The sequence below is a fragment of the Oncorhynchus nerka genome, linkage group LG8 (genome assembly GCF_034236695.1).
Source record: "Oncorhynchus nerka isolate Pitt River linkage group LG8, Oner_Uvic_2.0, whole genome shotgun sequence".
In the NCBI taxonomy this organism is placed as follows: Eukaryota; Metazoa; Chordata; class Actinopteri; order Salmoniformes; family Salmonidae; genus Oncorhynchus; species Oncorhynchus nerka.
This window is the reverse complement of record NC_088403.1, coordinates 48,925,996-48,951,171: the sequence shown is the minus strand read 5'-3', so window position 1 is coordinate 48,951,171 and position 25,176 is coordinate 48,925,996. Positions and strand designations below refer to the sequence as shown.

General features: G+C 41.4%; 2 protein-coding genes and 1 pseudogene across 4 annotated transcripts; 1 reads left to right on the top strand and 2 right to left on the bottom strand.

Moving 5' to 3' along the window:
• Positions 1-5,725: 5,725 nt before the first annotated feature.
• On the bottom strand, positions 5,726-9,572 carry LOC115133855 (uncharacterized; annotated as a pseudogene).
• On the bottom strand, positions 9,281-11,233 carry LOC115133491 (uncharacterized). Of its 3 annotated transcripts, none has more exons than XM_029666757.1 (5): positions 11,140-11,233; positions 10,629-10,973; positions 10,143-10,328; positions 9,947-9,981; positions 9,281-9,858 (listed from the first exon to the last, which is right to left on the bottom strand). In XM_029666757.1, the coding sequence occupies exons 1-5, from the start codon at positions 11,180-11,182 to the stop codon at positions 9,739-9,741; spliced, it is 729 nt and encodes a 242-aa protein (XP_029522617.1). In that variant the 5' UTR covers positions 11,183-11,233; the 3' UTR covers positions 9,281-9,738. The 3 variants fall into 3 exon arrangements, with proteins under 3 accessions (XP_029522617.1, XP_029522618.1, XP_029522619.1); XM_029666758.1 differs by having other exon boundaries at positions 10,143-10,196; XM_029666759.1 differs by lacking the exon at positions 11,140-11,233 and having other exon boundaries at positions 10,629-10,671; positions 10,820-10,952.
• A 7,204-nt stretch (positions 11,234-18,437) lies between these two features.
• LOC115133494 (uncharacterized) lies at positions 18,438-22,466 on the top strand. Its single transcript, XM_029666762.2, has 6 exons — positions 18,438-18,469; positions 20,625-20,869; positions 21,027-21,377; positions 21,488-21,616; positions 21,718-21,767; positions 21,900-22,466. The coding sequence occupies exons 1-6, from the start codon at positions 18,438-18,440 to the stop codon at positions 22,026-22,028; spliced, it is 936 nt and encodes a 311-aa protein (XP_029522622.2). The 3' UTR covers positions 22,029-22,466.
• Positions 22,467-25,176: the final 2,710 nt, after the last annotated feature.

Genomic DNA, 25,176 nt, shown 5'->3' with positions numbered 1-25,176 from the left:
TCCAATTTGCATACTGCCCCAATAGATCCACAGAGGATGCAATCTCTATTGCACTCAACACTGCCCTTTCTCACCTGGACAAAAGGAAGAACTACGCGAGAATGTTGCCGTTGACTCAAGTTCAGCGTTCAAAATCAAAGTGCCCTCAAACCTCATCACTAAGCTGAGGACCCTGGGACTAAACATCTCTCTCTGCAACTGGATCCTGGACTTCCTGACAGGCTGCTCCCAGGTGGTAATGGTAGGCAACAACACATATGCCACGCTGATCCTCAACATGGGAGCCCCTCAGGGGTGCGTGCTTAGTCCCCTCCGGTACTCCCTGTTAACCCATGACTGAATGGCCAAGCACGACTCCAACACCATTATTACGTTTTCAAAAGACACAACGGTGGTAGTCCTGATCACAGACAACAATGAGACACGCTATAGGGAGGAGGTCAGAGTCTTGGAAGAGCGGTGCCAGGACAACAAACTCTCCCGCAATGGGATCAAGACAAAGGAGATGATCGTGGACTACCGGAAAAGGAGCACCAAGCATGCCCCCATTCTCATTGATGGAGCTGTAGTGGAGCAGGTTGAGAGCGTCAAGTTTTTTGGTGTCCACACCAACAACAAACTATCATGGTCCAAACACACCAATACAGTCGTGAACAGGGCACGACAACACCTAATTCCCCTCAGGAGACTGAAAGGTTTTGCATGGGTCCTGAGATCCTCAAAAATGTCTCAAGCTGCACCATCGAGAGCATCCTGACTGGTTGCATCACTGCCTGGTTGGGAGCTGCTCGGCCTTTGATTGTAAGGTGCTACAGACGGTACGTACGGCCCAGTACATCACTGGGGCTAAGCTTCCTGCCATCCAGGACCTCTATACCAGGCTGAGTCAGAGGAAGGCTCTAAAAATTGTCAAAGACTCCAGCCACCCCAGTCATAGACTGTTCTCTATGCTACCGCATGGCAAGTGGTACCGGAGCACCAAGTCTAGGACAAAAAGGCTTCTTAACAGCTACTACCCCCAGCCTTAAGACTGCTGAACAGCTAATCAAATGGCTACATGTACTATTTGCATTGACCCCCCCCCCCCCCTCCACACACACACACACCTTTTTTTTTACGCTGCTGCTACTCGCTATTTATAATCTATTATCTATGAATTATCACTTTACCCCTATGTACATATTACCTCAATTAGCTCGACAAACCTGTACCCCAGTACAGGTTTGTGGTAGACAGTTTGTGGTGTCTAGAATAATTATTTTGGGGGGGAAACGCTTAGTTTGCTATGTGGGCACCAGCTGAATCAAAGATGTCCAACAATGAGGCAGTGTGTAAAGAGAATATATGTATATCTTTAATTTAATGGGGTTAAAAGTATAATATTATCTGGTAAGTATGGAGTACATTTTCAAGCATACATTACAAATTAATGTACCTGTATCCACTTGTTGTCAAACTCAGTTGTGTGCCTAAAATAGATTTAGCCCCTCCCCATGTAACAGTTACAGGCAGTACTCCTGATGACCTATAGGGGGACTGTTATACAAAGAACATGTCCTGACATGAAGGGTGAACAGGGGTGGAGCATTACTGTGAGGGTATGTGGAGGAAACACCTACAGAATGAAAGTCAGTCTTATCTCTGTCATTCATGTACTAACTCAAGTGTAGGCTACTAGTTGAGAGTTTAGTAGGGGTGTACCTCATGGATAGGCCTCTTCACTGTAGCCTAATATACATTCATACAATTTTTTAACTCAGTAAACAAATGATTGTAGTTTGAATGAATTAAACATATGATCTTGCAAGTGACAAGATACAGGCTACATGACATACAGTATATAAGTGGACTGTGTTGCTTATTGTCATGGTTGTGAACAACAATGAAAGAATGAGAGAAAACAGACTGACACCACATAGACATCCTGCTGAAAACCACATAGAGACACAGGGTGTGTAAAAGGCCAGCAGGCCTGTCCAAAGCGTAGAGACAGCCTTGTTTTGTGCTCACAGCAGACCATAGAGGGCAGGTACATGTGAGCATCTCGCTGTGTGGGTGTATGCATGGGTGGGATTGGCATTTATCAGTAGGTTGGGTCTGCAGAAGCCCTCTGCACACATTCATACATACTGTAAGTACAGAACACAAGGGGAAAGAACAAGTCTATTTCAGTCAGTGTCAGTTGTTTAAATGGATATTTATTGATGCTATAAGAAGCAACTTATACATGGATTTCAAAAGTACAATTTAATCAACTGACACAACTTTTTAAACAAGGTCACTGGCCATGTGTTTTTAGAATGCAAAACAACTCAGCAATCTCAACAAATACAAATTTCCAATACAAGTTGATGATATTTCCAACATTTACTGCAAAAAGTCCATCGTCATTTGTCTTAGATTGATCTATTTCCTGGTGGTGTAGATGGTGATGAAGATGGTCAGACAGTGAAGGAGAACTCCAGTTCTTATGACAGAGAGAAGGACCAAGATTCTCATCTGTGGATCATCAGAGTGACCACACTCAACATCCAGCTTGATCCCGTTCCCAAACAGTATCTCCCCACGAGGCCACAGCACAGTAGTCCCAGTATCAGAAAGGCTGTGGTTCCACTTGGGCAGATTGTAGACACAGCTCTGTGTAGGAGACCCAGCCTCATAGTTCTTCTCACACTGATCACTCCTGTTTCCATGAGTGTTAATGATTCCTTGATGGGATTCTCCTGAGCCTTGTCTGAACCAATAGACACTGTGTTCTCCTGCACAGGTCTCAGTGTGTATTGTTCAGTTCAGAGTCTCCTGGCTGGACTGACTCAGACACAGGCTGCTGTGCAACAGACATGCTCTTGAACTCTAATTCTGAAAAGAGTGACAGAGTAAGATCATGGTGTGTCAACTGTTTGTCCTGCTAGATTTTTTTAATGGACAATTTATATTGTATATTTAGAATTTCATGAATGCAAAATGAAAATCCAAAACAAAGACTTACTTGAGTTAGTTTACCTTTGACAATCAAATCTGCTCCTTGTCCAAATGTGACTTTGCCCACTTCAATAGCAGCACATTAGCATGTAGCTGAGTCCCCTAACTGTGTCTTAGAGATGGTCAGGTTAACGCTGTCAACTCGTCTCTCCGCACTCAGGCATTTAGTCCCAGTGAAGTCCTTGTTAAAGGTCTATAACTTACTTATTTTTTTTTGCAATTAATCCTACTTGCTCCGGTAAGCTGCTCTGAATAAGAGTGTCTTCGAAATGACTCAAATGTAAGTGTGAACAGGAGTAGAGCATTGGAAGTGTATATGGGACAAACACCTACAGCATGAAACAAGTCAATTGTATGTCAGTCTCATTCCCTATCATTTACAGAAACATGAATTAACTTTAGTGTAACACCTGTGAGTGCATCACTGATTGGACACCCCAGCCTAATATAACCAATACACATGACACACTTTATCCACTCTGTATCACTGTCTGGTTACTGTTGTTCTCATAGGAGGCAATCTATCAGAAGGAGGATCCTCCTCTATTGGTCTCCTTACAGGGAACCCTGCAGTAGTCCTAGAACACTTGTCTGATTGAGAACGCACTAGTTCTCCCATGACATCATCTTAAAATAGCCCCTCACCCTGAGCAGATAGATATAGAATAGATGGTTCCGTATTCCGAGATTTGTTTATTTTTTTATTTCACCTTTATTTAACCAGGTAGGCTAGTTGAGAACAAGTTCTCATTTGCAACTGCAACCTGGCCAAGATAAAGCATATCAGTGTGAACAGACAACACAGAGTTACACATGGAGTAAACTTGGAGAGTTGGATGCTTAACTTGGAGAGTTCATTAGCAGTTCTTTGTGGTTTGAAACTGATTTCAGATAACTATATATATCCAAGTAAGTTTATAAAGAACTGGTTTGCTGTGACTGCAAGCTGTCAGTAGAAACATGAACAACAATAACAAATGTGAAAACAACTGACTGACACCAGAATAGACATCCTGCTGAAAACCACAGAGACACAGAGAGCAGGTAGGGGGTTCCTGTGTGTACAAGGCCAACAGGCCTGACCAAAGAATAGATATAGCCTCGTACTTAGAGTAGACCTCAAGTACCTGTGAACTTGTTAGCTGTGTGTGGGTGGATGTGAGTGTCATGCTATCAACACGTCTAAAACTAGTTCAAGACATTTCATTGGAGATATGACTTTAAAACAGTAGGTTGTGTGCCTTAATTATGCAAGGACTCCCTGGAACTCAATTGCAAATCTACACAGTCAAACAAATGAGTCATTGTCTTCATCATACAGTTCTCTACTGCCTGTTTCATTTTGAGTGATTGTTGCTCCTTGTTACTAAGCTACACTTTATTATAACTATGTTGAGGCTAGTAGTAATGATTTTGTGATGACGACTGTTTGGCCTGTTTGATGGCTGCTATTTAAAGATGCTGGAAATGATTTCGACCATGTTATAGATGTGTAATAAGCATGTAATAACTATATTACCTTGTTATAGATTCTTCATAGCTACAAGTTGCTGCCAACTTGACTATTGAGGCAGTTGTGGGGACTTCCACGTTCACTGTTGCTCCCTGTTGAAAAATGAATGGATTGGCGTCCTGCAAGGTGCACTTATACATATTCACATGTTGTCAACAGTTTGTGAAAACTGCTCCATTACACAGTGAACATGGTCATGTTTATTATCAGTCTCTCAACCACATCAATTCTGTTCAAAGTATATATTCAGCTAAGAAGTTTATTTTTAGTTCAGTCTTTTGTTATGGAGAGAGAGAGTTGGGCTCTTAGTGACATGGATGTTGGTGGTTTTGATGGTGTGTGAAAAGAGAGTGTGGTGAGGACTGATGGTCATTGCTGGGGGTTAGAGTTGAGTTTACGTGAGTGAGTGGAACATCTATTCAAGGCAGTCAGAAAACCACAGTGAGCTGTGATACAGGATAAAGCTAAAAGAAGTTTGAGAGGCACCTCAGTACCTCCAGGCTCTGATCAGGCCCTACACCCAAACAAGGGCACTGCGTTCATCCACCTCTGGCCTGCTCGCCTCCCTACCACTGAGGAAGTACAGTTCCCGCTCAGCCCAGTCAAAACTGTTCGCTGCTCTGGCCCCCCAATGGTGGAACAAACTCCCTCACGACGCCAGGACAGCGGAGTCAATCACCACCTTCCGGAGACACCTGAAACCCCACCTCTTTAAGGAATACCTAGGATAGGATAAAGTAATCTTCCCCCCCCTTAAAAGACCTAGATGCACTATTGTAAAGTGGCTGTTCCACTGGATGTCATAAGGTGAAAGCACCAATTTGTAAGTCGCTCTGGATAAGAGCGTCTGCTAAATGACTTAAATGTAAATGATGTAAATGTCAAACACCAGCAATAGATATTTACAGTTATTATGCAACCAACCTTATGTTTTACATTGAGCATAGGCTTGATATGGTTGTTGCATGCTGAATCTGTGGGTGAAAGTGTAGAAATGTAACGGCAAAAATATGAATGCTAATCAAACAATTCCTCTCTATGAAAGCAGTTGAATGTTATATTTGATCAAAATGGAACAACAGTATCAATGTAAGTAATTGTAACTTACAATGAAAAAGCCACAGTCAAACATACAGTGTAGAAAACCCAGAATCAATGCAAATTAATAAAGAGTAAAAGTTTACATTTCTGTTCATGTTTTTGTGCCTCACTCCAGAGAACACAGTGTCTGTCTCCATGGCGCTCCTCTGTCTCCCGGAGTCACCCCAGAGTACACAGTGTCTGTCTCCATGGCGCTCCTCTGTCTCCCGGAGTCACCCCAGAGAACACAGTGTCTGTCTCCATGGCGCTCCTCTGTCTCCCGGAGTCACCCCAGAGTACACAGTGTCTGTCTCCATGGCGCTCCTCTGTCTCCCGGAGTCACCCCAGAGTACACAGTGTCTGTCTCCATGGCGCTCCTCTGTCTCCCGGAGTCACCCCAGAGTACACAGTGTCTGTCTCCATGGCACTCCTCTGTCTCCCGGACTTTGGTTTCTTGAGGACGACGTTCAGAGCGGCGTAATGGAGTGTATCAGGCTCTTGATCCTGAGAGGAATCAAATTAAAATCTAAATATTTGGTATTATACTAAATATTGCGGTATAGTGAAACAATCCTCTAATAAAATGTATATTTTCATATTTTGATTGAAGTAAAAATACATTGATTCAGCAACAACTAAACAAGTGTTAGATCAGGTTACCTGGTTATCATGACTGGGGACTGCAGGAGTACTTGGCTGAGGGTGCGTTCCTTTTTATCAAACACAAATAATCAATATAATCATATTCATCATACATTGAAGAGCTTTTTTGACCAGTTTTGACCAAAACATGTCAACTAATGTAACTGTACCAACAATTGAGAAGCATACTGGATCTTGCACAATATTGTCGCTTACCTATGCACTTGCTCATCTTGTAAAAAACACAAGTAAGGAAAATGATGAGGAGGACACACAGACCCAACGCTACGCCAAGGCAATACATGAACAGAAGATGGTCCTCCTTACAACCATCTGTGAAATATCAAATAGGGATGGAGACACTGAGACACTGAGGGATAAAGCTATGACAATGTTAGAGACACCAACAAGACTCGGCCTGATCTGAGTCATATTTTATTCTCTCATATACAAAGATATCTGAATGATATAGAAAAACAAAAGATATCTGAATGATATAGAAAAAAGAAGATATCTGAATAATTTAAAAAATATATGAACGATACCTTGTCTGCAATCTAAAGAACTTTGACTATATAGAGGTCAGAAGTATCACTTACGGTCAATGTCCAGCTTGGTCCCGTCTCCAAACAGTATCTCCCCACATGAGCCCACAGCACAGTAGTAAGTCCCAGCGGGTGTGAGGTTCCTCTTGGGGAGGTTATAAACACAGCTCTGTGTAGGAGACGCAGCCTCAGAGCTCTTCTCACACTGATCACTCCTGTCTCCATGTGTGTAAATGATTCGTGAGCAGGATTCTCCTGAGCCATGTCTGAACCGATGGACACTGTTCTCCTGCACAGGTCTCAGTGTGTATTGTACAGTTCAGAGTCACAGAGTCTCCTGGATGGACTGACTCAGACACAGGCTGCTGGAGCACAGATATGCTGTTGGAAAAACAAGCCATGTATTCATCTCTAGCATTTGATAAAGTAGTTGCAGAAACATACCAATATACAGTGCCATACATTTTTTAAATGAAGAAGCAAATGTTTAGTTACCTTTGACAAATAAAACAGTTCCCTCTCCAAATGTTTGCTCATAGATGTCTGTAGTGGAACAAAAGTATGTAGCTGAGTCCCCTGGCTCTGTCTTGGATATGGTCAAGTCACAGCTGTATTCTCCTCTCCTCACACCCAAACGATTGGTCTCAGTAAAGTCCTTGATAAAGTTGTTGGAATCATAACTACCTTGGCCAACATCACAGGGGTTGGTTGGATTACGTTTGGTTTGGTAAAAGCACAAACTGTCAAAGCTTATAAAGAAAATGGATCTTATAAACCATTTCTAGCATTACAGAGAGAACGTCCACTTAACTTATTCATATTCTAACCACATACTACAAATAATTGAAATATAAATTAAATTAAAATGTCTTACACTTCCACAAGTTGATGTAAAACATAAATACTTCTCTATTCATCATTGCAACATTAGTCCCTTCTGCACTGTATAGTGTGTGGGTTTGACAGTGGGACATCTTATATATGATGGCACTTTACATGTACCTTTCATGCAGTAGGACGGAACACTGAAAAGAGAGATTTTATTGGCCGACTACAATCTTAGAAGTGTGTCCTCTGGCTTTACCATAATTAGAGTTTCCTTATAATTACTTTTTAAGACATTATAAAGCAGGTCAGAGTAACTGGATCAAGGAAATCAAATATTTGCTTGATACGGCTGCTTCTTTATTGAGAGAAATGAAACATTAACTTCAATTCTTTCTCTTTTGATGTTTGGAAATGATACTGTGAATGATCTTTGGTGCTGCTAATACTACCGACCCAAACCCAGCCCAATGGTTAAAGTAACCCATCATGTACATTTACCCACCACTGCATACAAGCTGCACCAATAAAATCTCATATTAGTTGTAACCGCAATAGCATTGAATAATATGGGGTGGGGGGTTCAATCATGTGTTTGGTACCAATGCTTTCTCTTTTTTCATGAAGGAAGAGTTGACAAAACTATTGAGACACTCAATCTTTATCTGCACTTTGTCCTCTTGTTGAATGCTTTACTGTAGGTTTCTTAAACATTTTCAACTCGAGACCCAATTGAGAAATTGTCTGTCCTCCCTCCAACGACCAGAACTTTGAAGTAATAGCCTGGGATTATAGATGTTTTCTCATAACTCAGGACCCACAGTTTAAGAAACACTGCACAGTTTAGGGGTTAAGAAATGTTTTTATCCTGTGGTTTGTATTCTTGACATACTTTGCATATCTAACTGAGCGGCAGGGGTCTGGTGTTTACTGTCCAGATGAACAGAAGAGTTGTGTTTACTCTTACACAAAAAATATTTTCCCGCACTATCTGTCGGCAGGTGGACTGATAATCTGGCGAGACATTGAGAGAGCATAATGGACATTTCATCCCCCAGTGTTAGTCTATGAGAGATGCAGTGATGTTCACCTCAGCAGGTCTCACTCTACACTGAGCTGCTCCTTCCTGTCAATCACACCACAGGAAGTGATGCGTACCCTCACTGGCCCCTCCTCTACCTCAGACCACAATCATATTCTCCTTATAAGCTGCTTCTTGGAATAGGGGGCTGTGATTGTCAAAAAAATGTTGTCAAAGACTCCAGCCACCCTAGTCATAGACTGTTCTTTCTGCTACCGCATGGCAAGCGGTACCAGAGTGTCAAGTCTAGGTCCAAGAGGCTTCTAAACAGCTTTTACCACCAAGTCATAAGACTCCTGAACACCTACACCACTGCTATTCTCTTTTTTTATACCTTTCTTTAACTAGGCAAGTTAGTTAAGAACTAATTCTTAATTTTAATGACAGCCTAGGAACATTGGTTTAACTGCCTTGTTCAGGGGCAGAATGACAGATTTTAACCTTGTCAGCTCAGGGATTTGATCTTGCAACCTTTAAGGACTAGTAATAGTCCAACGCTCTAACCACTAGGCTACCCAGAAGTAAGCATTTCAATGTTGTATTCGGCACATGTGACTAAGATAATTTGAATTGATTTGATCAGTACAAAGCCAAGACAGGAAATACTAAGGGTTGAATAACATCATGGCAATGGCTGTTTATTTGTCTTTATAAGTGATCAGTATAATACAGTTGTCTACTGTTGGGTACTTTGTCCCTCAGGGTCACCCTATAAAAAAAGGACCAAATCACTGACACGCACAACAGAGATCTAAGTTAAGAGAGGTCAAAAGAGGCAACTATTCCCCTGTGACCATTTAAACAGTTGTGTTTTGACTTCTAACTCTTCTCTAACCACACCCTGTACAACTGAGCTGTTTGGCCTAACTGAGTTGGAGAGAGCTGAGGTAAAACTCACAAACATACACTGCAGAGATGAATTGATTTACATTTAAATAAAGGTCAATACATTCAATATAACTACACAGACACAATATAGCAATATTTAATCTTGTATTCAAGCATATGGTAAATCAATGTATTCAAAGATATGGACAATTGATTTTCCTCTTCCATCCTCCTCCACTTTATCATCTTGTAGCAGCATACACTACATGGGGGTCCAGCTCCTTCTCTCTTCTCCTCTCCAGCTTCCTCTTCTTGGAGGTGAAATTCAGAGCGGCATAATTCAATGTATCTGGATCTTGTTTCTGTAGATTTGCAAACACCATGCAGTAGTTGTCATTTTCTCAGTTTCTGAATTGCTTATATTTCCGTATTTAATCATGCAGTATTTACCTGATCATTGTGTTGTTGTCTTTGAGGATCAGGTCCTGAATATCAAAGAGAGATGAGAGAACGAATTAATGGATCAATCCATTCTAGTGTACACACACGGAGTCTCTAATCATCAGTGTACAGTATGTCAGGGGAAAAACATCCACATTAAAGGTATAGTTCAAAGGTCCCATATTATCATGAAATGGTCTCCTACCTGTGTTGTGTCTGTTTGCGTCTCGTCTGATCTTGAGGACCAGGATGAGGATGACTATCAGTAGAACAGCAGTCACAACAGCCAGGATCACAACCAGGGGAAGGAGGTACATTGTTCCATCATCATCCTCTCCTAGGTATATGTCATCATCCTCTCCTACTAGACTGATAGTTCCATTACAGCGTCCTATTAGATTACATTTTATTAAATCACTTGGTGGTCCTTTAATGACAGACCTAAACATTTTATCCTGTAGATATTTTTTCATCTACATGACTCTCTTTAGATTACTCTGGTGTTTCCTCACCTCCGTTGTGCCCTATAGCATTGGGATTAGTAATAATAGAGAAGTATATTTTTTTTTCAAAATTATAATGCTAAAAAATATGTCCATCAATGGTCTGCCTTTGTTTCATGATAACTCCTTATTAGGTTGATACACATTTTCTAATGTATCAAAAGCCAGATAAATAATTGAAAACGTACCTTTAATTTTTAGATATGTTGCGTTGACAAAGAACATGTGGCTCTGTGGAAACAATCCACAGAAATACAGACCACAGTCAGCTATTTCCACTTTTGTGATTTTGAGAAAGATAGTGGTGTGGTTGCTGAACATTTCCAAATGGCTCCTTTGAAAACCATTGTGGAGATCAGGTGTTGAATTAAAGCCGTACATAGATGAGATACACACAGGCTCTGATCCGTTGACTTGCTTGAACCATGCTGTGTGTCCCACAACTGTTGTAAGATTGGAGCACTGCAAGGTGATGGTATCCCCAGTACGAACCTCCATAGGCTGACACTGAGAAACCAACACAGAGACCAAACCTGAAACACAAAGAACAAAGTCCAACATTAATGACTGTAATCGGTGATATCACATGTACATGTTAGAAATGAGGAAGAAGTGATACCCGGAACATTCTGGTTATACTTGACGAATGCAGTCAATCTTACTCTGTCTCCATGATAGATTTAACAGTAGTTTACTTACTCAATCCATAGAGCAGTAGAGCTTGTAGGAAGGTTCTCGCCATTCTGTGTGTAAATCTATTCTGCTCTGTCTGGTTGTGAATCAGAGAACACCTCTTTATTCACGCTGAGATCACAGTGAGATCAAAAGGGATTTCATTGGTAGGGGGCGTGGTAGTTAGTATTGGACCACAATGTCTATTTACAGAAAGCAGAATTGACACAGACATATTATGTGGAATGTAAAAACAGAAATGTAGCATATTTGTGTTCAATCAAAATGGAAATGGTGTCTGGGTTCGGTTGGGTTCATATAGGTCAGCGTTTCTCAAACTGAAGGTTGTGACCCCATGTACTGTCTGTCCCCTGATTTAAAAATGTGCACATGAGAAAAAATCGTAAATAAAATGTACAAATTGCTCTTGGATCATAGAACCAGGGTTACATCAGTAACCTAAAGTAGCTGCGAGTTGCAGTTGTAATAAACAGAGTGGTTTTTGTTTTCTTCCCACAAATGTGTTTTTATCATTTGAACGGTTTAAGTAAAAAATATTATGACCCCATCCCTGAAAGATAAGACTCTTACGAACAATTATGTGTTTTCTGTTTCCCTCTACAATGTCCACAATCAGTCAGGACGTATTAGAACAGAGTGGACAGGACCAAGCACTAAATAAAGATGGGGGGGGACATCATCCATTGTTTTCTACACAGAATATCATGCCACTGATATAGGTGTTTGGGTTTGGTGGGGTTCATAGAGGACCACAAGGCTTCACCCTATAGATGGATTGCACATGCTGTTACGTTCCCCAGTTTCTGTGTTGTTGTGGGTTTGTATGTGTGTCTATTTCAGGAAATGGCTTCCTGGATTCCTAAAGCAGCTGACTGGTCGGCCCCATCGCTGATTCGAGCACTGACCCCTCCCTCTCGTCAGGGGATACAGCTGTTTCTTCAATTACCAACTTCTTCTCCAGCTTGATGAAAGCCAGTGTTCCAATGTCAGAGAGCTTTTTTTTCTGTCCTGTGTTGGTTGTTGTGGCGGTCAGTAAAAGCTTTCAGATGTATGTGTATGACAATAGGACTTAGTGTTTGTGGTTATTGAAATTTCACACTTAGAGTATTGGTAAATTATTCTGTTTCATTTGTTCCCCAAATGCACTTTGGAAGTGTTTAGGCAAGAGGCCTGCGGGCATACATAACCCGTAGCATTTAATCTGTCTATGCACACTAGGTAAGACCTGGGCGGACCACCTCCTGTTTTTTGGTTAGCGCGCCAAGTGGTGCTAAAGGTTAGGTTAGAAGGCAGGTAAGGTAGGAGAGGGGATTCCTTAAACGTTTACTTTCTTTGCTTTAGTTCCATCCAGCCCATTTTCCCAAATTTACCTTGTGTTAGGAATAATAAATTCCCTGTAAACGGTATTCTCTGCCTTTGTCGTCCTTCTCTGCACCTACGATCACACTTTTTTCACTCCACAGGGAGTTGAAATGTAGCGGGGTCTTGCGTTCCCTCCAAGAGGCGTACGCAACAATGATCAAACTAACTGTTCACCAACCCTAACCCTTAACTCCAGCTCTAGCCTAACCCTAGCCCTAACACCAGCCCTAACCCTAGTCCTAGCTGTAACCCTAGCCAAGCCAGACCCTAACCAACCTAAACCCTAGTCTTTTATTTATTTAACTAGACAAGTCAGTCACAAATTCAGTCACAAATTCTGATTTACAATGAGGGCCTACCAAAAGGCCTCCTACGGGGGCCTGGGACTAAAAATTAAAAATAAATACAATATATAGGACAAAACACACATCACAGCACTACATAAACAGAGACCTAAGACATCAACACAGCAAGGCAGCAACACATGATATCACAGCACTGTTGTAACACAACATGGTAGCAGTACCAAACATGGTACAAACATTATTGGGCACAGACAACAGCACAAAGGGAAAGAAGGTAGAGACACCAATACATCACACAAAGCAGCTACAACTGTCAGTAATAGTGTCCATTATTGAGTCTTTGAATCAAGTCTAACCCTAACCCTAACTGTCCAGTTTGCTTGCTTTTTGCAGCTCATTCCATCGCTAGCTGCAGCGAAGTGAAAAGAGGAACGACCCAGGGATGTTTTGGGGACTTTTAATAGAATGTGACTGGCAGAACGAGTGTTGTATGTGTAGAATGTGGGCTGCAGTAGAATTTTTTTTAAATTTTAATTTAATTTTATTTATTTCACCTTTATTTAACCAGGTAGGCTAGTTGAGAACAAGTTCTCATTTGCAACTGCGACCTGGCCAAGATAAAGCATAGCAGTGTGAACAGACAACACAGAGTTACACATGGAGTAAACAATTAACAAGTCAATAACACAGTAGAAAAAAAGGGGGAGTCTATATACAATGTGTGCAAGAGGCATGAGGTAGGCGAATAATTACAATTTTGCAGATTAACACTGGAGTGATAAATGATCAGATGGTCATGTACAGGTAGAGATATTGGTGTGCAAAAAGAGCAGAAAAGTAAATAAATAAAAACAGTATGGGGATGAGGTAGGTGAAAATGGGTGGGCTATTTACCAATGGACTATGTACAGCTGCAGCGATCGGTTAGCTGCTCAGATAGCTGATGTTTGAAGTTGGTGAGGGAGATAAAAGTCTCCAACTTCAGCGATTTTTGCAATTCGTTCCAGTCTCAAATAGGGGGGAGTAATGCCTAAGAGGTTTTATAAATTAGCATCAACCAGTGGGTCTTGCGACGGGTATACAGAGATGACCAGTTTACAGAGCATTATAGAGTGCAGCGATGTGTCCTATAAGGAGCATTGGTGGCTAATCTGATGGCCGAATGGTAAAGAATATCTAGATGCTCGAGAGCACCCTTACCTGAGGATCTATAAATGATGTCTCTGTATTCTAGCATGAGTAAAATCGTCATCTGAATCAGGGTTAGTTTGGCAGCTGGGGTGAAAGAGGAACGATTACTTTATGTGCTGAGAGCACAGTGCACTGTCTAGCCATACTCCCAAGTACTTGTATGATGTGACTACCTCAAGCTCCCTCCTGTCACTCACTTGGTGACAGACAGTGTCTATAACAGCAGATTTTCCGACTTTATACACTGCACTCTTTGAGAGGTAGTTAGCAAACCAGGCCAAAGACCCCTCAGAGACACCAATAATCCTTAGCCGGCCCACTAGAATGGAAAGGTCTGCCGTATCAAAAGCTTTGGCTAGGTCAATAAAAATAGCAGCACAATATTTCTTAGAATCCAGGGTAATGTTGACATCATTGAAGACCTTTAAGGTTGCAGTGACACATCCATAACCTGAGCGAAAAGCAGATTGCATACCCGAGAGAGTACTATAGACATAAAGAAACCAGTAGATTACCAGTAGATTATTGACATGTTTTTCCAACACTTTTGATAAATAGGGCAAAATAGAAACAGGCCTATAGCAGTTAGGATCAACTTGATCTCCCCCTTTAAATAAAGGATGAACTGTGGCTGCCTTCCAAGAAATGGGAACCTCCCCAGAAAGGAGAGACAGGCTTGGCTATGATAGGGACAGCAACCTGAAAGAAGAAAGGGTCTAAACCATCTGACCCAGAAGCTTTTTTGTGGTCAAGTTGAACCGTTTTACAGAACTTCTTGGGGTTAGATCCACAGAAAGAGTACTGCTCCTTAAAGCAACTAACGATAGCCAATCAGCCTGAGTATGCGTGTGCCGAGCCTTTCGCAAAATGCAATTCTTGAGGTGGAGTAACTCTGTAAGATCACAGGCGAACAAGGGACTGAACTTGTTTTGATTCTCATTTTCTTTATGGGGGCGTGTTTGTTAAACAATACCACCACATATCAAAAAAGAAGGTCCAAGCGTCTTCAACAGAGGGGATCAAGCTAATTCTGTACCATTTACAGAGGCCAGTTCGTGAAGGAAGGCTTGCTCCTTAAAGTTTTTTAGCAAGCATCTATGACAAATCAGGACAGGTGGTTTCACTGAGTGGCCTTTAAGAACACAGGCTGTAAAACAGCGATCACTAAGGTCATTACAGAAAGCGCCAGACTGATACTTATCAGGATTGTTTGTGAGGATCGAGGAGAGTAGCCTTTTCTGGGTGTTTGGAGTCATACCTTGTTGGATTGGTAATCTGAGAAAGATTTAGGAAGTCCCAGTCAGGTGGTTTAAACATGTCCCAGTTTAGTTCACCTAGCAGGACAAATTCAGGGGAGAGCTTAGGGCAGGTGGGGTACAAGCCGGTTCTGATGGAGGACGATAGCACCCAGCAACAGTCAACAAAGAGCTATTTGGAAGTTTAATGCTTAAAACCAGCAAATCAAATTGTTTGGGGACAGACTTAGTGGAGACAACCGAGCACTGAAGGTGTTCCTTGGTAAAGATTGCCACTCCACCACCTTTGGAAGATCTGTCTTGCTGAAAAAGGTTATAACCAGAAAGGTTAACATCAGTATTCAAAACACTCTTTCTTAACCACGTCTCAGTAATGACCAACACATCTGGAGCTGTGAATACACACTTTCAATTGATACATTTTAGGTAATAAGCTTCTGGTGTTAACGTGCAGAAATCCCAGACTTTTACGAGAGCCGAACATAGTGAAGCAGATATCAGAGCACAAGTCAGAATTGTAGATAGCAACAGTAGATGGGCCAGGGTGTACATGCACATTTCCAGATATCATCAACAGTAATACAATCAAGGCACGGCATAGGACAGGGAGAGCTCTGCAGTGCTGATTTATGACATCAGAATGTGCATTATGCGTTATGGTAATGAGCTTGAGGCTATGATTACGCTCCCGGATATGGGATTGCTCGACGCTAGAGGTTAACTTCTTATTGGCAGGTGGGACGGTAGCGTCCCACCTGGCCAACATCCAGTGAAATTGCAGAGCGCGAAATTCAAACTACAAGTGTAATCCATCAAAATAAATCTTAACTTCTTGTTAATCCAGCCGCTGTGCCGGATTTCAAAAAGGCTTTACGGCAAAAGCAAACCATGCGATAATCTGAGAACAGCGCCCTGCATACAAACACATGAAAAACATATTTCATCCAGGCAGGTTCAGCACGAAAGTCAGAAATAGCGATATAAAAAATGCAGTACCTTTGATGATCTTCTTCTGTTGGCACTCCAAAAGGTCCCTGTTACATCATAAATGGTCCTTTTGTTCGATAATGTCCTTCTTTATATCCATAAAAACTCAGTTTAGCTGGCACGCTTCAGTCAATTATCCACCCAGTTTCCCTCCATCAAAATGCATTCAACATGAATCCCAAACATTACTAATAAACTTTTCCAAACAAGTCAAACATTGTTTATAATCAAACCTTAGGTACCCTAATACATAAAATAAGTGATAAAATGTATTCATAGATAGGTCTTTACCGGAGAAAAATACCAAAGAATATAGAATTTTTTCATAGGTTAATAGATAGGTCTTTACCGGAGAAAAATACCAAACAACGCGTTCTCTTCCACGCGCTTGGAAATACTACAGCCAAAATGGGAGCCACCTAGAAAAACTACAATTTCTGCCTCATTTTTCCAAAAACCAGCCTGAAACTCTGTCTGAAGACTTTTGACATCTAGTGGAAGCCCCAGGAACTGCAATCTGGCAGGACTTGGCCTTATAATAAAAGTGATAGCAATTGAAAATAGTGGTAGGCTGAATTATTTGGAGGGGGATGGTTTGTCCTCTCGGTTTCGCCTGTCATATTAGTTCTGTTATACTCATAGACATAATTTTAACAGTTTTAGAATCTGTAGAGTGTTTTCTATCCAAATCGACCAATTATATGCATTTCCTAGCTTCTGGGTCTGACTAACAGGCAGTTTACTTTGGGCACACTTTTCATCCGGACGTAAAAATACTGCCCCCTACCCAAGAGAAGTTAAAATAACCTTCGGGCCTACTGGGAGCCCAAGGCTGGTTAGGAGACACCGCAAAGGACACTATGTAATTGTGATGAACTGAGAGAATATTAGGGTAGCACTGTAATTCATTAATCTTATGCTGTCTTCCCTGCTCCTCTGTTTTACCTCTTTCCTTTTCTGTCTTTTACACCTTTCTCCCCACCTCCTTTTTTCCTCTTTATAATGCACACCATAGGTGCATTGAAGTACAGATTGAACTTGTATTTATAATAGTATATTACAATTATAATATTTATAATATCCCCTCTGGATAAGAGCGTCTGCTAAATGACTTAAATGTAAATGTAAATGTAATGTTATGTATTTATGACACCTTGATAATTAACTTTCAATTAAGCGTTTCGCATTCTCCACTGGTTGAAACTAAGTATCTTATTGGAATACTACACCTGTACTGTGTCCTCAGATTAATGCACATGAAGGGAGTTAGATATGCATAGGTGTATTTATGTATATATGAATTACAAATCAGTCTTTACTTAAATCTTGTTTCTAGTCAATTGCATAGTTACAATGTGTAATCATTGATGTCCCAGGAGCAGGATTGGTAAACACTGTTGAAGTGTATAATTGTAATACATACATGCAGACACAGCATCATTCAAAGAATGGAGTTTGATACACCTGGTATTGGATATGACTGAAAAAGAATGTCTCACAGAGAATACACGATCAGTGAATATATTCAATGTACAAGCTACAATGTGGGGATCTTATGCGTGGTAATAACTACAGTACATGTATATAGGACTTGCATCCTTGGCACAATAAAGTTATTATATTCTACTCAATCCATATGCTTCAAACTGGTTTTCACAGGAGTCCCCATTTAGACGTGAATTTCACAGGAGTCCCCATTTAGACGTGAAGTCGATAAACCAACTATGATAGCTGAGGTTCATAGATAGGTTCTGAACTAATATTCATAACAAAAGTTTAGGGTCCATATACAGATTGGCTACATACTGTAGCTAGCTACACATCTGTAGGTATACAGTTATTTTCATCCTCCACTACACAATAAGCAAATAAATAGTTAGCTAGCAATGTTACTTCAGCTGTATTGCATGGCAAATATAAGCAAGGCAAGCTAACACAATTGTACTTTCAATTTGCAGTAAATGCTTTAGCTAGCTATATTCTTTATATCCACTGTTTCACAAGACGACAGGAGTCCCTAAAACATTAAACAACACGAATTACAAATTCATTCTCATGTCATAACACTAGCAAGATAGCTGGCTAATGTTGGCTAGTCAGCTAACTTGCTAAATAGCGATTTTCGTCAATTAAATTTATGACAAAGAAATATGCACAAACATTTGCCTCAACATTAACTTAGATCTGTAACGTCGGGATAGTGATGGGTGTGGAGTCAGACGCAGAGAGCAGAAGGTAGACGGGAAAAAACGCTTTGATGTCCTCAAGCACAGTAACAGGGACAAACATGGGTGAAGCCCAAAACACAGGCGCAACAAAACCCAAAACCACTGTTACCAAAATACCGGACAGCGAAAACCCAAAAGAACACAAACACCACTAACGTAGAATAACCACAAGCCCGCACAAACACCAGCGGGCTAAACTAACTTAAATAACACCCATCCCAAAACCCCAACAAGGAACAGGTGAAAACAATTAGACAAAAACAAACTAAAAGGAAAAAGGGATCGGTGGCAGCTAGTAGACCGGCGACGACCACCGCCGAGCGCCACCCGAACAGGAAGGGGAGCCACCTTTGGTGGTATTCGTGACAAGATCTTTGTTGTGTGTTAGAGATGTGTTAATTTTTTTATAGGGTGACCCGGAATGGCAAAGTACCCAGCAGTAGACAATTGTATTGATCACTTCTAAAGACAAATAAAGAGTTTAGCCAAAATAGCCTTTATCATTATGTTTTTCTTCCCTTAGAAATTCCTGTCCTGACTTTGCACTGATCACAGCCCCCTATTCCGAGAAGCACCTTATAAGGAGAATATGATTGAGGTCTGAAGTAGAGGAGGGGCCAGTGAGGTTACGCATCTCTTCCTGTGGTGTGAGTGACAGGAAGGAGCAGCTCAGTGTAGAGCGAGACCTGCTGAGGTGAACATCACTGGGCTTCTCATAGACTAACACTGTGGGCTGAAATGTCCTTTATGCTCTCTCTTTCATTCTCTTTTGCTCTCTTTCGCTCTCTCTCTCTCTCTCTCTCTCTCTCTCTCTGTATGTGTCTCTCTCTCTCTCTCTCTCTCTCTCTCTCTCTGTGTGTGGAAGAGTAAATACCTGGGTGATTTGAGGGCGTGGGTGGTATTTACACACCTCTCTCTCTTCATCTGTTCATCTGGACGGTAAACACCAGACCCCTGCCATTCATTTAGATGTGCAAAGCATGTCAAGAATATATACAACAAGCTAAAATAATTTTCCAAACCCTAAACTGTGCAGGTTTTCTTGAACTATGGGTCCTGAATTATGAGAATACATCTACAATCACACACTCTTCTGCTTACTTTGGGTCGTTGGAGGACGAGTCGGGTCATTGGGAGGACAGTCAATTTATCATTTGGGTCTTGTGTTGAAAACATTTAACAAACCTAAAGCATATAACAAGAGGACAAAGTGCAGATAAAGATTGAGTGTCTCAATAGTTTTGTCAACTCTTCCTTCATGAAAAAAAGATATTGGTAACAAACAAAAGGTTTGAAATTAAGCCAACATATATTATTGAATGCTATTGTGGTTACAATTAATATTAGTATTTATTTGTGGAGGCTTATGATGAAAACCAACAGCCATGAATGCAGCTTTAATGCAGTGGTGGGTAAATTTACATTATGGGTTACCTTAACATTTGGGCTGGTCTGGGTTGGGATAGGTAGCATTAGCAGCACCAGAGATCATTCACGGTTTCCTGTCCAAACATCAAAAGAGAAATAATTTCACAAAATGTTTAATTTCTCTCAAAAAATATGTATGAGTATCAAGCAAATATTTGACTGCTTTGATCAGGTAACTGAATTGGGGCGGTTAATCCCCGAGCTGACAAGGTAAACATCTGTCATTCTGCCTCTGAACAAGGCAGTTAACCCACTGTTCCTAAGCCGTCATTGAAAATAAGAATTTGTTCTTAACTGAACAAATTAAATAAATAAATAAAATATAATTGCTTAATAATGTCTTCTTAAAAAGTAATTCCCGGGAAGCTCAAATTATGGTAAGCCAGAGGACACATTTAGATTGTAGTCAGCCAATAAAATCTATCCTTTCAGTGTTCCCTCCTACTGCATGAATGGTACATGTAAAGTGCCATCATATATAGTGTGCATGAAAGTGCCCCACTGTCAGACCCACACACGATACAGTGCAGAAGGGACTAATGTTACAATGATGAATAGAGAAGTATTTATGTTTTACATCAACTTGGGTAAGAGTAAGACATTTTAATTGAGTTCCTACATTTACAGTATGTAGTTTGAATATGATAGGTGAAGTGGATGTTCTGTCTGTAACGGGTAGAAATGGTTTATCCATGTTTCTGTTTTTGATCCATTTTGTTTGTTTGCTTTGACAGTTTGTGCTTTTACCAAACCAAACGTAATCCAACCAACCCCTGTGATGTTGGCCAAGGTAGTTATGATTCCAACAACTTTATCAAGGACTTTACTGAGACCAAACGTTTGGGTGTGAGGAGAGTTGACTACAGCTGTGACTTGACCATATCCAAGACAGAGCCAGGGGACTCAGCTACATACTTTTGTTCCACTACAGACATCTATGAGCAAACATTTGGAGAGGGAACTGTTTTATTTGTCAAAGGTAACTAACATTTGCTTCTTCATTTAAAAAATGTATGGCATTGTATATTGGTATGTTCGTATGACTGCTACGTCAAATGATAGTTATGAATACATGGCCTTTTATGTATTTCATCAACACATCTTAGTCTTACTTTAGTCTCTCTCTCTGTTTTCAGACTCAGAGTCCAACAGCATGTCTGTGCTCCAGCAGCCTGTGTCTGAGTTAGTCCAGCCAGGAGGGTCTGTGACTCTGAACTGTACAATACACACTGAGACCTGTGCAGGAGAACACAGTGTCTATTGGTTCAGACATGGCTCAGGAGAAACCCGTCCAAGAATCATTTACACCCATGGAAACTGGAGTGATCAGTGTGAGAAGAGCCCTGATGTTGGGTCTCCTCCACAGAGCTGTGTCTACAACCTCCCCAAGAGGAACCTCAGCCTCTCTGATGCTGGGACTTACTACTGTGCTGTGGCCTCATGTGGGGAGATACTCTTTGGGAACGGGACCAAGTTGGACATTGACGGTAGGTGATACAGCTTCTATTTTATTTTATATCTACTGTATAGTCTACTGTGTAGAACATACATTTACCTGCTATTCTGGTTTCTTCTATTACTGTTTGAATTTCAACAGACCATAGAGCAGATCCTCTTCTCTTGGTGTCCTGCCTGGGTGTAGTATTGGGTGTCACGTTCACCTTGATCATTGTCCTGGTTTGCATCATGTACAAGATGAACAACACAACATGTGTGCAGTGCAGAGGTAAGTTACTATCCCTTGATATTCATTGACATCACCATTTGTTGTTGTTTCAGTAGTGGAAGAAGTAGAAGTATCCTATTCTTTTTTGTCATTCGTTTTAGGACTCGTCTCTCAGACCAGAGGTCCTGCAGTTACCAGATCAGATGTAGGGGTAAGCAGAAATACTTTTATATTGTCTGAAGTCTATCGTAAAGCCTGTCATTAACCAACTTCCCTATTGTGGGTAAAACAATTCTACATTTAAAATCATTTATTGTCAATAATGCTATTTTGTGCTTCACAGGACCACGATGGAGACAGTCTCCATTACGTAGCTCTGAATCTGAGCAACAAGAAGAACAGGTCTAGAAGACAGAGGTCACATGGGGACAGTGGTGTATGCTGGGATCAGACAGTAGAACTGGATGAATGAACCAATTATCATTTTATACTAGATAACTCTTTATTAACTAGTTCTAGCTTCATGAACTATCTATGAATTCGTAAGCAGTCAAATGTGATGAAAACAATGGTCATAGCTTGTTTGTTATTCAAAGTTTAAATAATGGAATGCATTGCTACTCTGACAAGCTATTTTTTAAAATAATAATAATTAGGGGTGGTGCTTATATTTGTCTTGGTACACAAGTGTGTAATGGAAATTTTATTTTTATGCTAACCCCAACTCCCCCTGAGACACCCGCAGAGAGTGGGTTCACAGCCAGGGTCACCATTGTATAGCAACCCTGGAGCAATTAGGGTTAAGTGCCTTGCTCAAGGGCACAGTGACAGTTTTTTAAAATTTGTATTGTATTTGTTGTGCCCAATTTAGCAACAATAAACTAGTTGATTGTGTAAAGAAAAAAAAGCATTTCCAACTGTTTGAATTTGAATAAATTGAACTCACTGCATACTATATGACGCGTTGTACAGACGGATGCTCTTAACTGTCTCAGACATTATGGTCTGTTTACAAAGCCTTGTGGTGAAGGTGGAAGTGTTGCAGTAACTTTCCACTGATGGAAACTAACCTCTTATAGACATTTAACACAGGAAGACTGACCTGCACCCACACTACTCTCCACTTTGTCCCTTAGGGCCCTGTATTGTTCACACACCTTAGTGTGAAACAGACCTTTAGTGAAACAAGGACTTCTCAACACAAATGTGTAGGTCAAAGTTTACTTAATTATGTGAAGTCTAGCAGTACTGCATCATGTTATGGTAAATTATTTGCAACAGAACTACTCATAGTGAAAATTGCACAACAGCCACTACCATGGAATGAGGACAGGCTATGGTTAAGTTTTTATTAAGACATCTGCCTACTTATTGAATGGGACACACACCCTCACATACACAGCAACCTATTTCAAGGTAGGCTTTGTTCTGCTATGAACAAAACACGAGGTAGTAACTAGCTACACTTTGGTGAGGCCTGCTGGACTTCTGTGCAGGACCATCTCTTTCTCTCTCTCTTTAGCTTTCTCCTTCATTCTCTGAGTTTCTCTTTCTCTCTGAGTTTATCTTTCTCTCTTTCTTTCTTTCTTTCTTTCTTTCTCTCTCTCTCTCTCTCTCTCTCTCTCTCTCTCTCTCTCACTCTTTCTCTCTCTCTTTCTCTCTCTCTCTCTTTCTCTCTCTCTCTCTCACTCTCTCTCTCACTCTCTCTCTCTCTCTCTCTTTCTCTCTCTCTTTCTCTCTCTCTCTCTCTCTCTTTCTCTCTCTCTCTCTCTCTCTCTCTCTCTCTCTCTCTCTCTCTCTTCTCTCTCTCTCTCTCTATCTCTCTCTCTCTTTCTCTCTCTCTCTCTCTCTCTCTCTCTCTCTCTCTGCATGCTGGGAGTGATTGGTGCATGCTGGGAATTGTTTGAGTGAAGGAGTGCGTGTGTTGTGGAGAGTTAGATAGTCACAACTTTCTTTCGGTTTGCTATTTCTTGGTGGCATTTTGTTTTGGTGCATGATTAACGTTATTATTATTTTTTGTGTGGTAGAATTAAGTATTTTGTTTTTCGTATCAAAATTACCCTGATTTTGGCGGGGATGGCAGCCCGAATGGGGATGCCGTCCCTGTCACTTCGGCACGGCTTTAGGTGTGTTACTGAAGCTACTGTGACGGTGGAGGAGTTTCTGGTCGCCGTAGGAGAGAAGGTAGGATATGAGAATATTGCTTATGCATCCCGGATGAATAAAGCTGTGGTGGTATTTCTTAAAGAAGAGTATCTGGTTGATCGTATGGTTGAGCATGGTGTACTTCTTAAAGGAATGTTTATTCAAGTTACGCCGCTTTTTTCCCCGTCAACAAGGGTAACGATTTCAAATGTACCACCGTTTATTCCAAATGAGCTATTGGAGCGCGAGTTATTGCGCCAGTTCAATTAAGGTTGTCCCGTTGGGTTGCAAACACCCGGCATTGAAACAGGTAATGTCATTTCGGCGACAGGTGTTTATGTTTTTGGACTCACCGGAGCAGACTTTAGAGTTATCGTTTAAAATCAAGTATGACAATAGATTGTATATGGTTTATGCTAGTACGGGTAGTCAACGGTGTTTTGAGTGTGGGGATGTTGGTCATAAGCGACATGCTTGCCCGAAAAGGGAGAAGGCAGAGGGAGGGGCACAGGTGGTCATCGTAACGCCTGGGCCCTCTGATGTAGGGAGAGGTGAGCTGACAGCGGTAGAGCAGCCACAAGCACCTGTTGCTGAGGAACAAGTTATCCTTGTTGAGGGCATGGGGTTGCAACTTGTATTAGAAGGTAATGTTATGCTACAGAAAAATATTGTTGTAGAAGGTAAGGATGTATCTGAAGAGCCAGTTCCTCAGACTGGTGAGCAGGTGCCCAGTATGAGTGCTGGGGTAAAGGAGGGGGTTCATGTGGAGCTAGGCTCCCAGGGAGTGGAGGAGATGCCCACTACGAGTGCTGGGGTTCATGTAGAGCTAGGCTCCCAGGTAGTGGAGGAGTTGCCCATTATGAGTAATGAGGTACAGGAGGGTTTTCATGTGGAGCTAGGCTCCCAGGTAGTGGAGGAGATGCCCACTATGAGTAATGAGGTACAGGAGGGTTTTCATGTGGAGTTAAGCTCCCAGGTAGTGGAGGAGATTCCCACTACGAGTGCTGGGGTTCATGTGGAGCTAGGCTCCCAGTTAATGGAGGAGATGCCCACTATGAGTAGTGATGTTCAGGTGGGGCTAGTCTCCCAGGTAGTGGAGGAGATGCTTGGTACGAGTGATGAGGTGCAAGTGGGGAGTGTTGAAAGGGATGTGGTAGAGGGGAGTCAGTTGTCTGTGGTCTCAGCTGAGGAGGATCAAGAGAAGGATATGGATATCTCTTTAGATATGACAGCTGATGGTGAGGACTCAGTTTATGATCTAGAGGAGGTAAATGAGTTTCTGGATCAGACTTTTGGGAAATCTGTCAAATTGGCAGATTATTTTGATGTTGATAAATTTGTGAGGTCAGCTGTGATGTTACAGAAGACGGTGGGGTTAGACCAATTGAGTGAGAAGAAGCGGTTTCGCTTGAGGAAATTTATTACTGCTGTTGCAGCAGCAAAAGGTGGTGGGAAATGTGTTCAGGTTAAGAGAA

Bases quoted from the DNA above. Each gene is read 5' to 3' on its own strand.
- LOC115133491 (XM_029666757.1), bottom strand. From the start codon at position 11,182: ATGGCGAGAACCTTCCTACAAGCTCTACTGCTCTATGGATTGA. The intron at 10,974-11,139 runs GTAAGTAAACTA...TTTGTGTTTCAG, and splicing joins TCTACTGCTCTATGGATTGA to GTTTGGTCTCTGTGTTGGTT. The intron at 9,859-9,946 runs GTAAATACTGCA...GCAAATCTACAG, and splicing joins GACAACAACACAATGATCAG to AAACAAGATCCAGATACATT.
- LOC115133494 (XM_029666762.2), top strand. From the start codon at position 18,438: ATGGGTGTGGAGTCAGACGCAGAGAGCAGAAG. The intron at 20,870-21,026 runs GTAACTAACATT...CTCTGTTTTCAG, and splicing joins AACTGTTTTATTTGTCAAAG to ACTCAGAGTCCAACAGCATG. The intron at 21,378-21,487 runs GTAGGTGATACA...GAATTTCAACAG, and splicing joins GACCAAGTTGGACATTGACG to ACCATAGAGCAGATCCTCTT.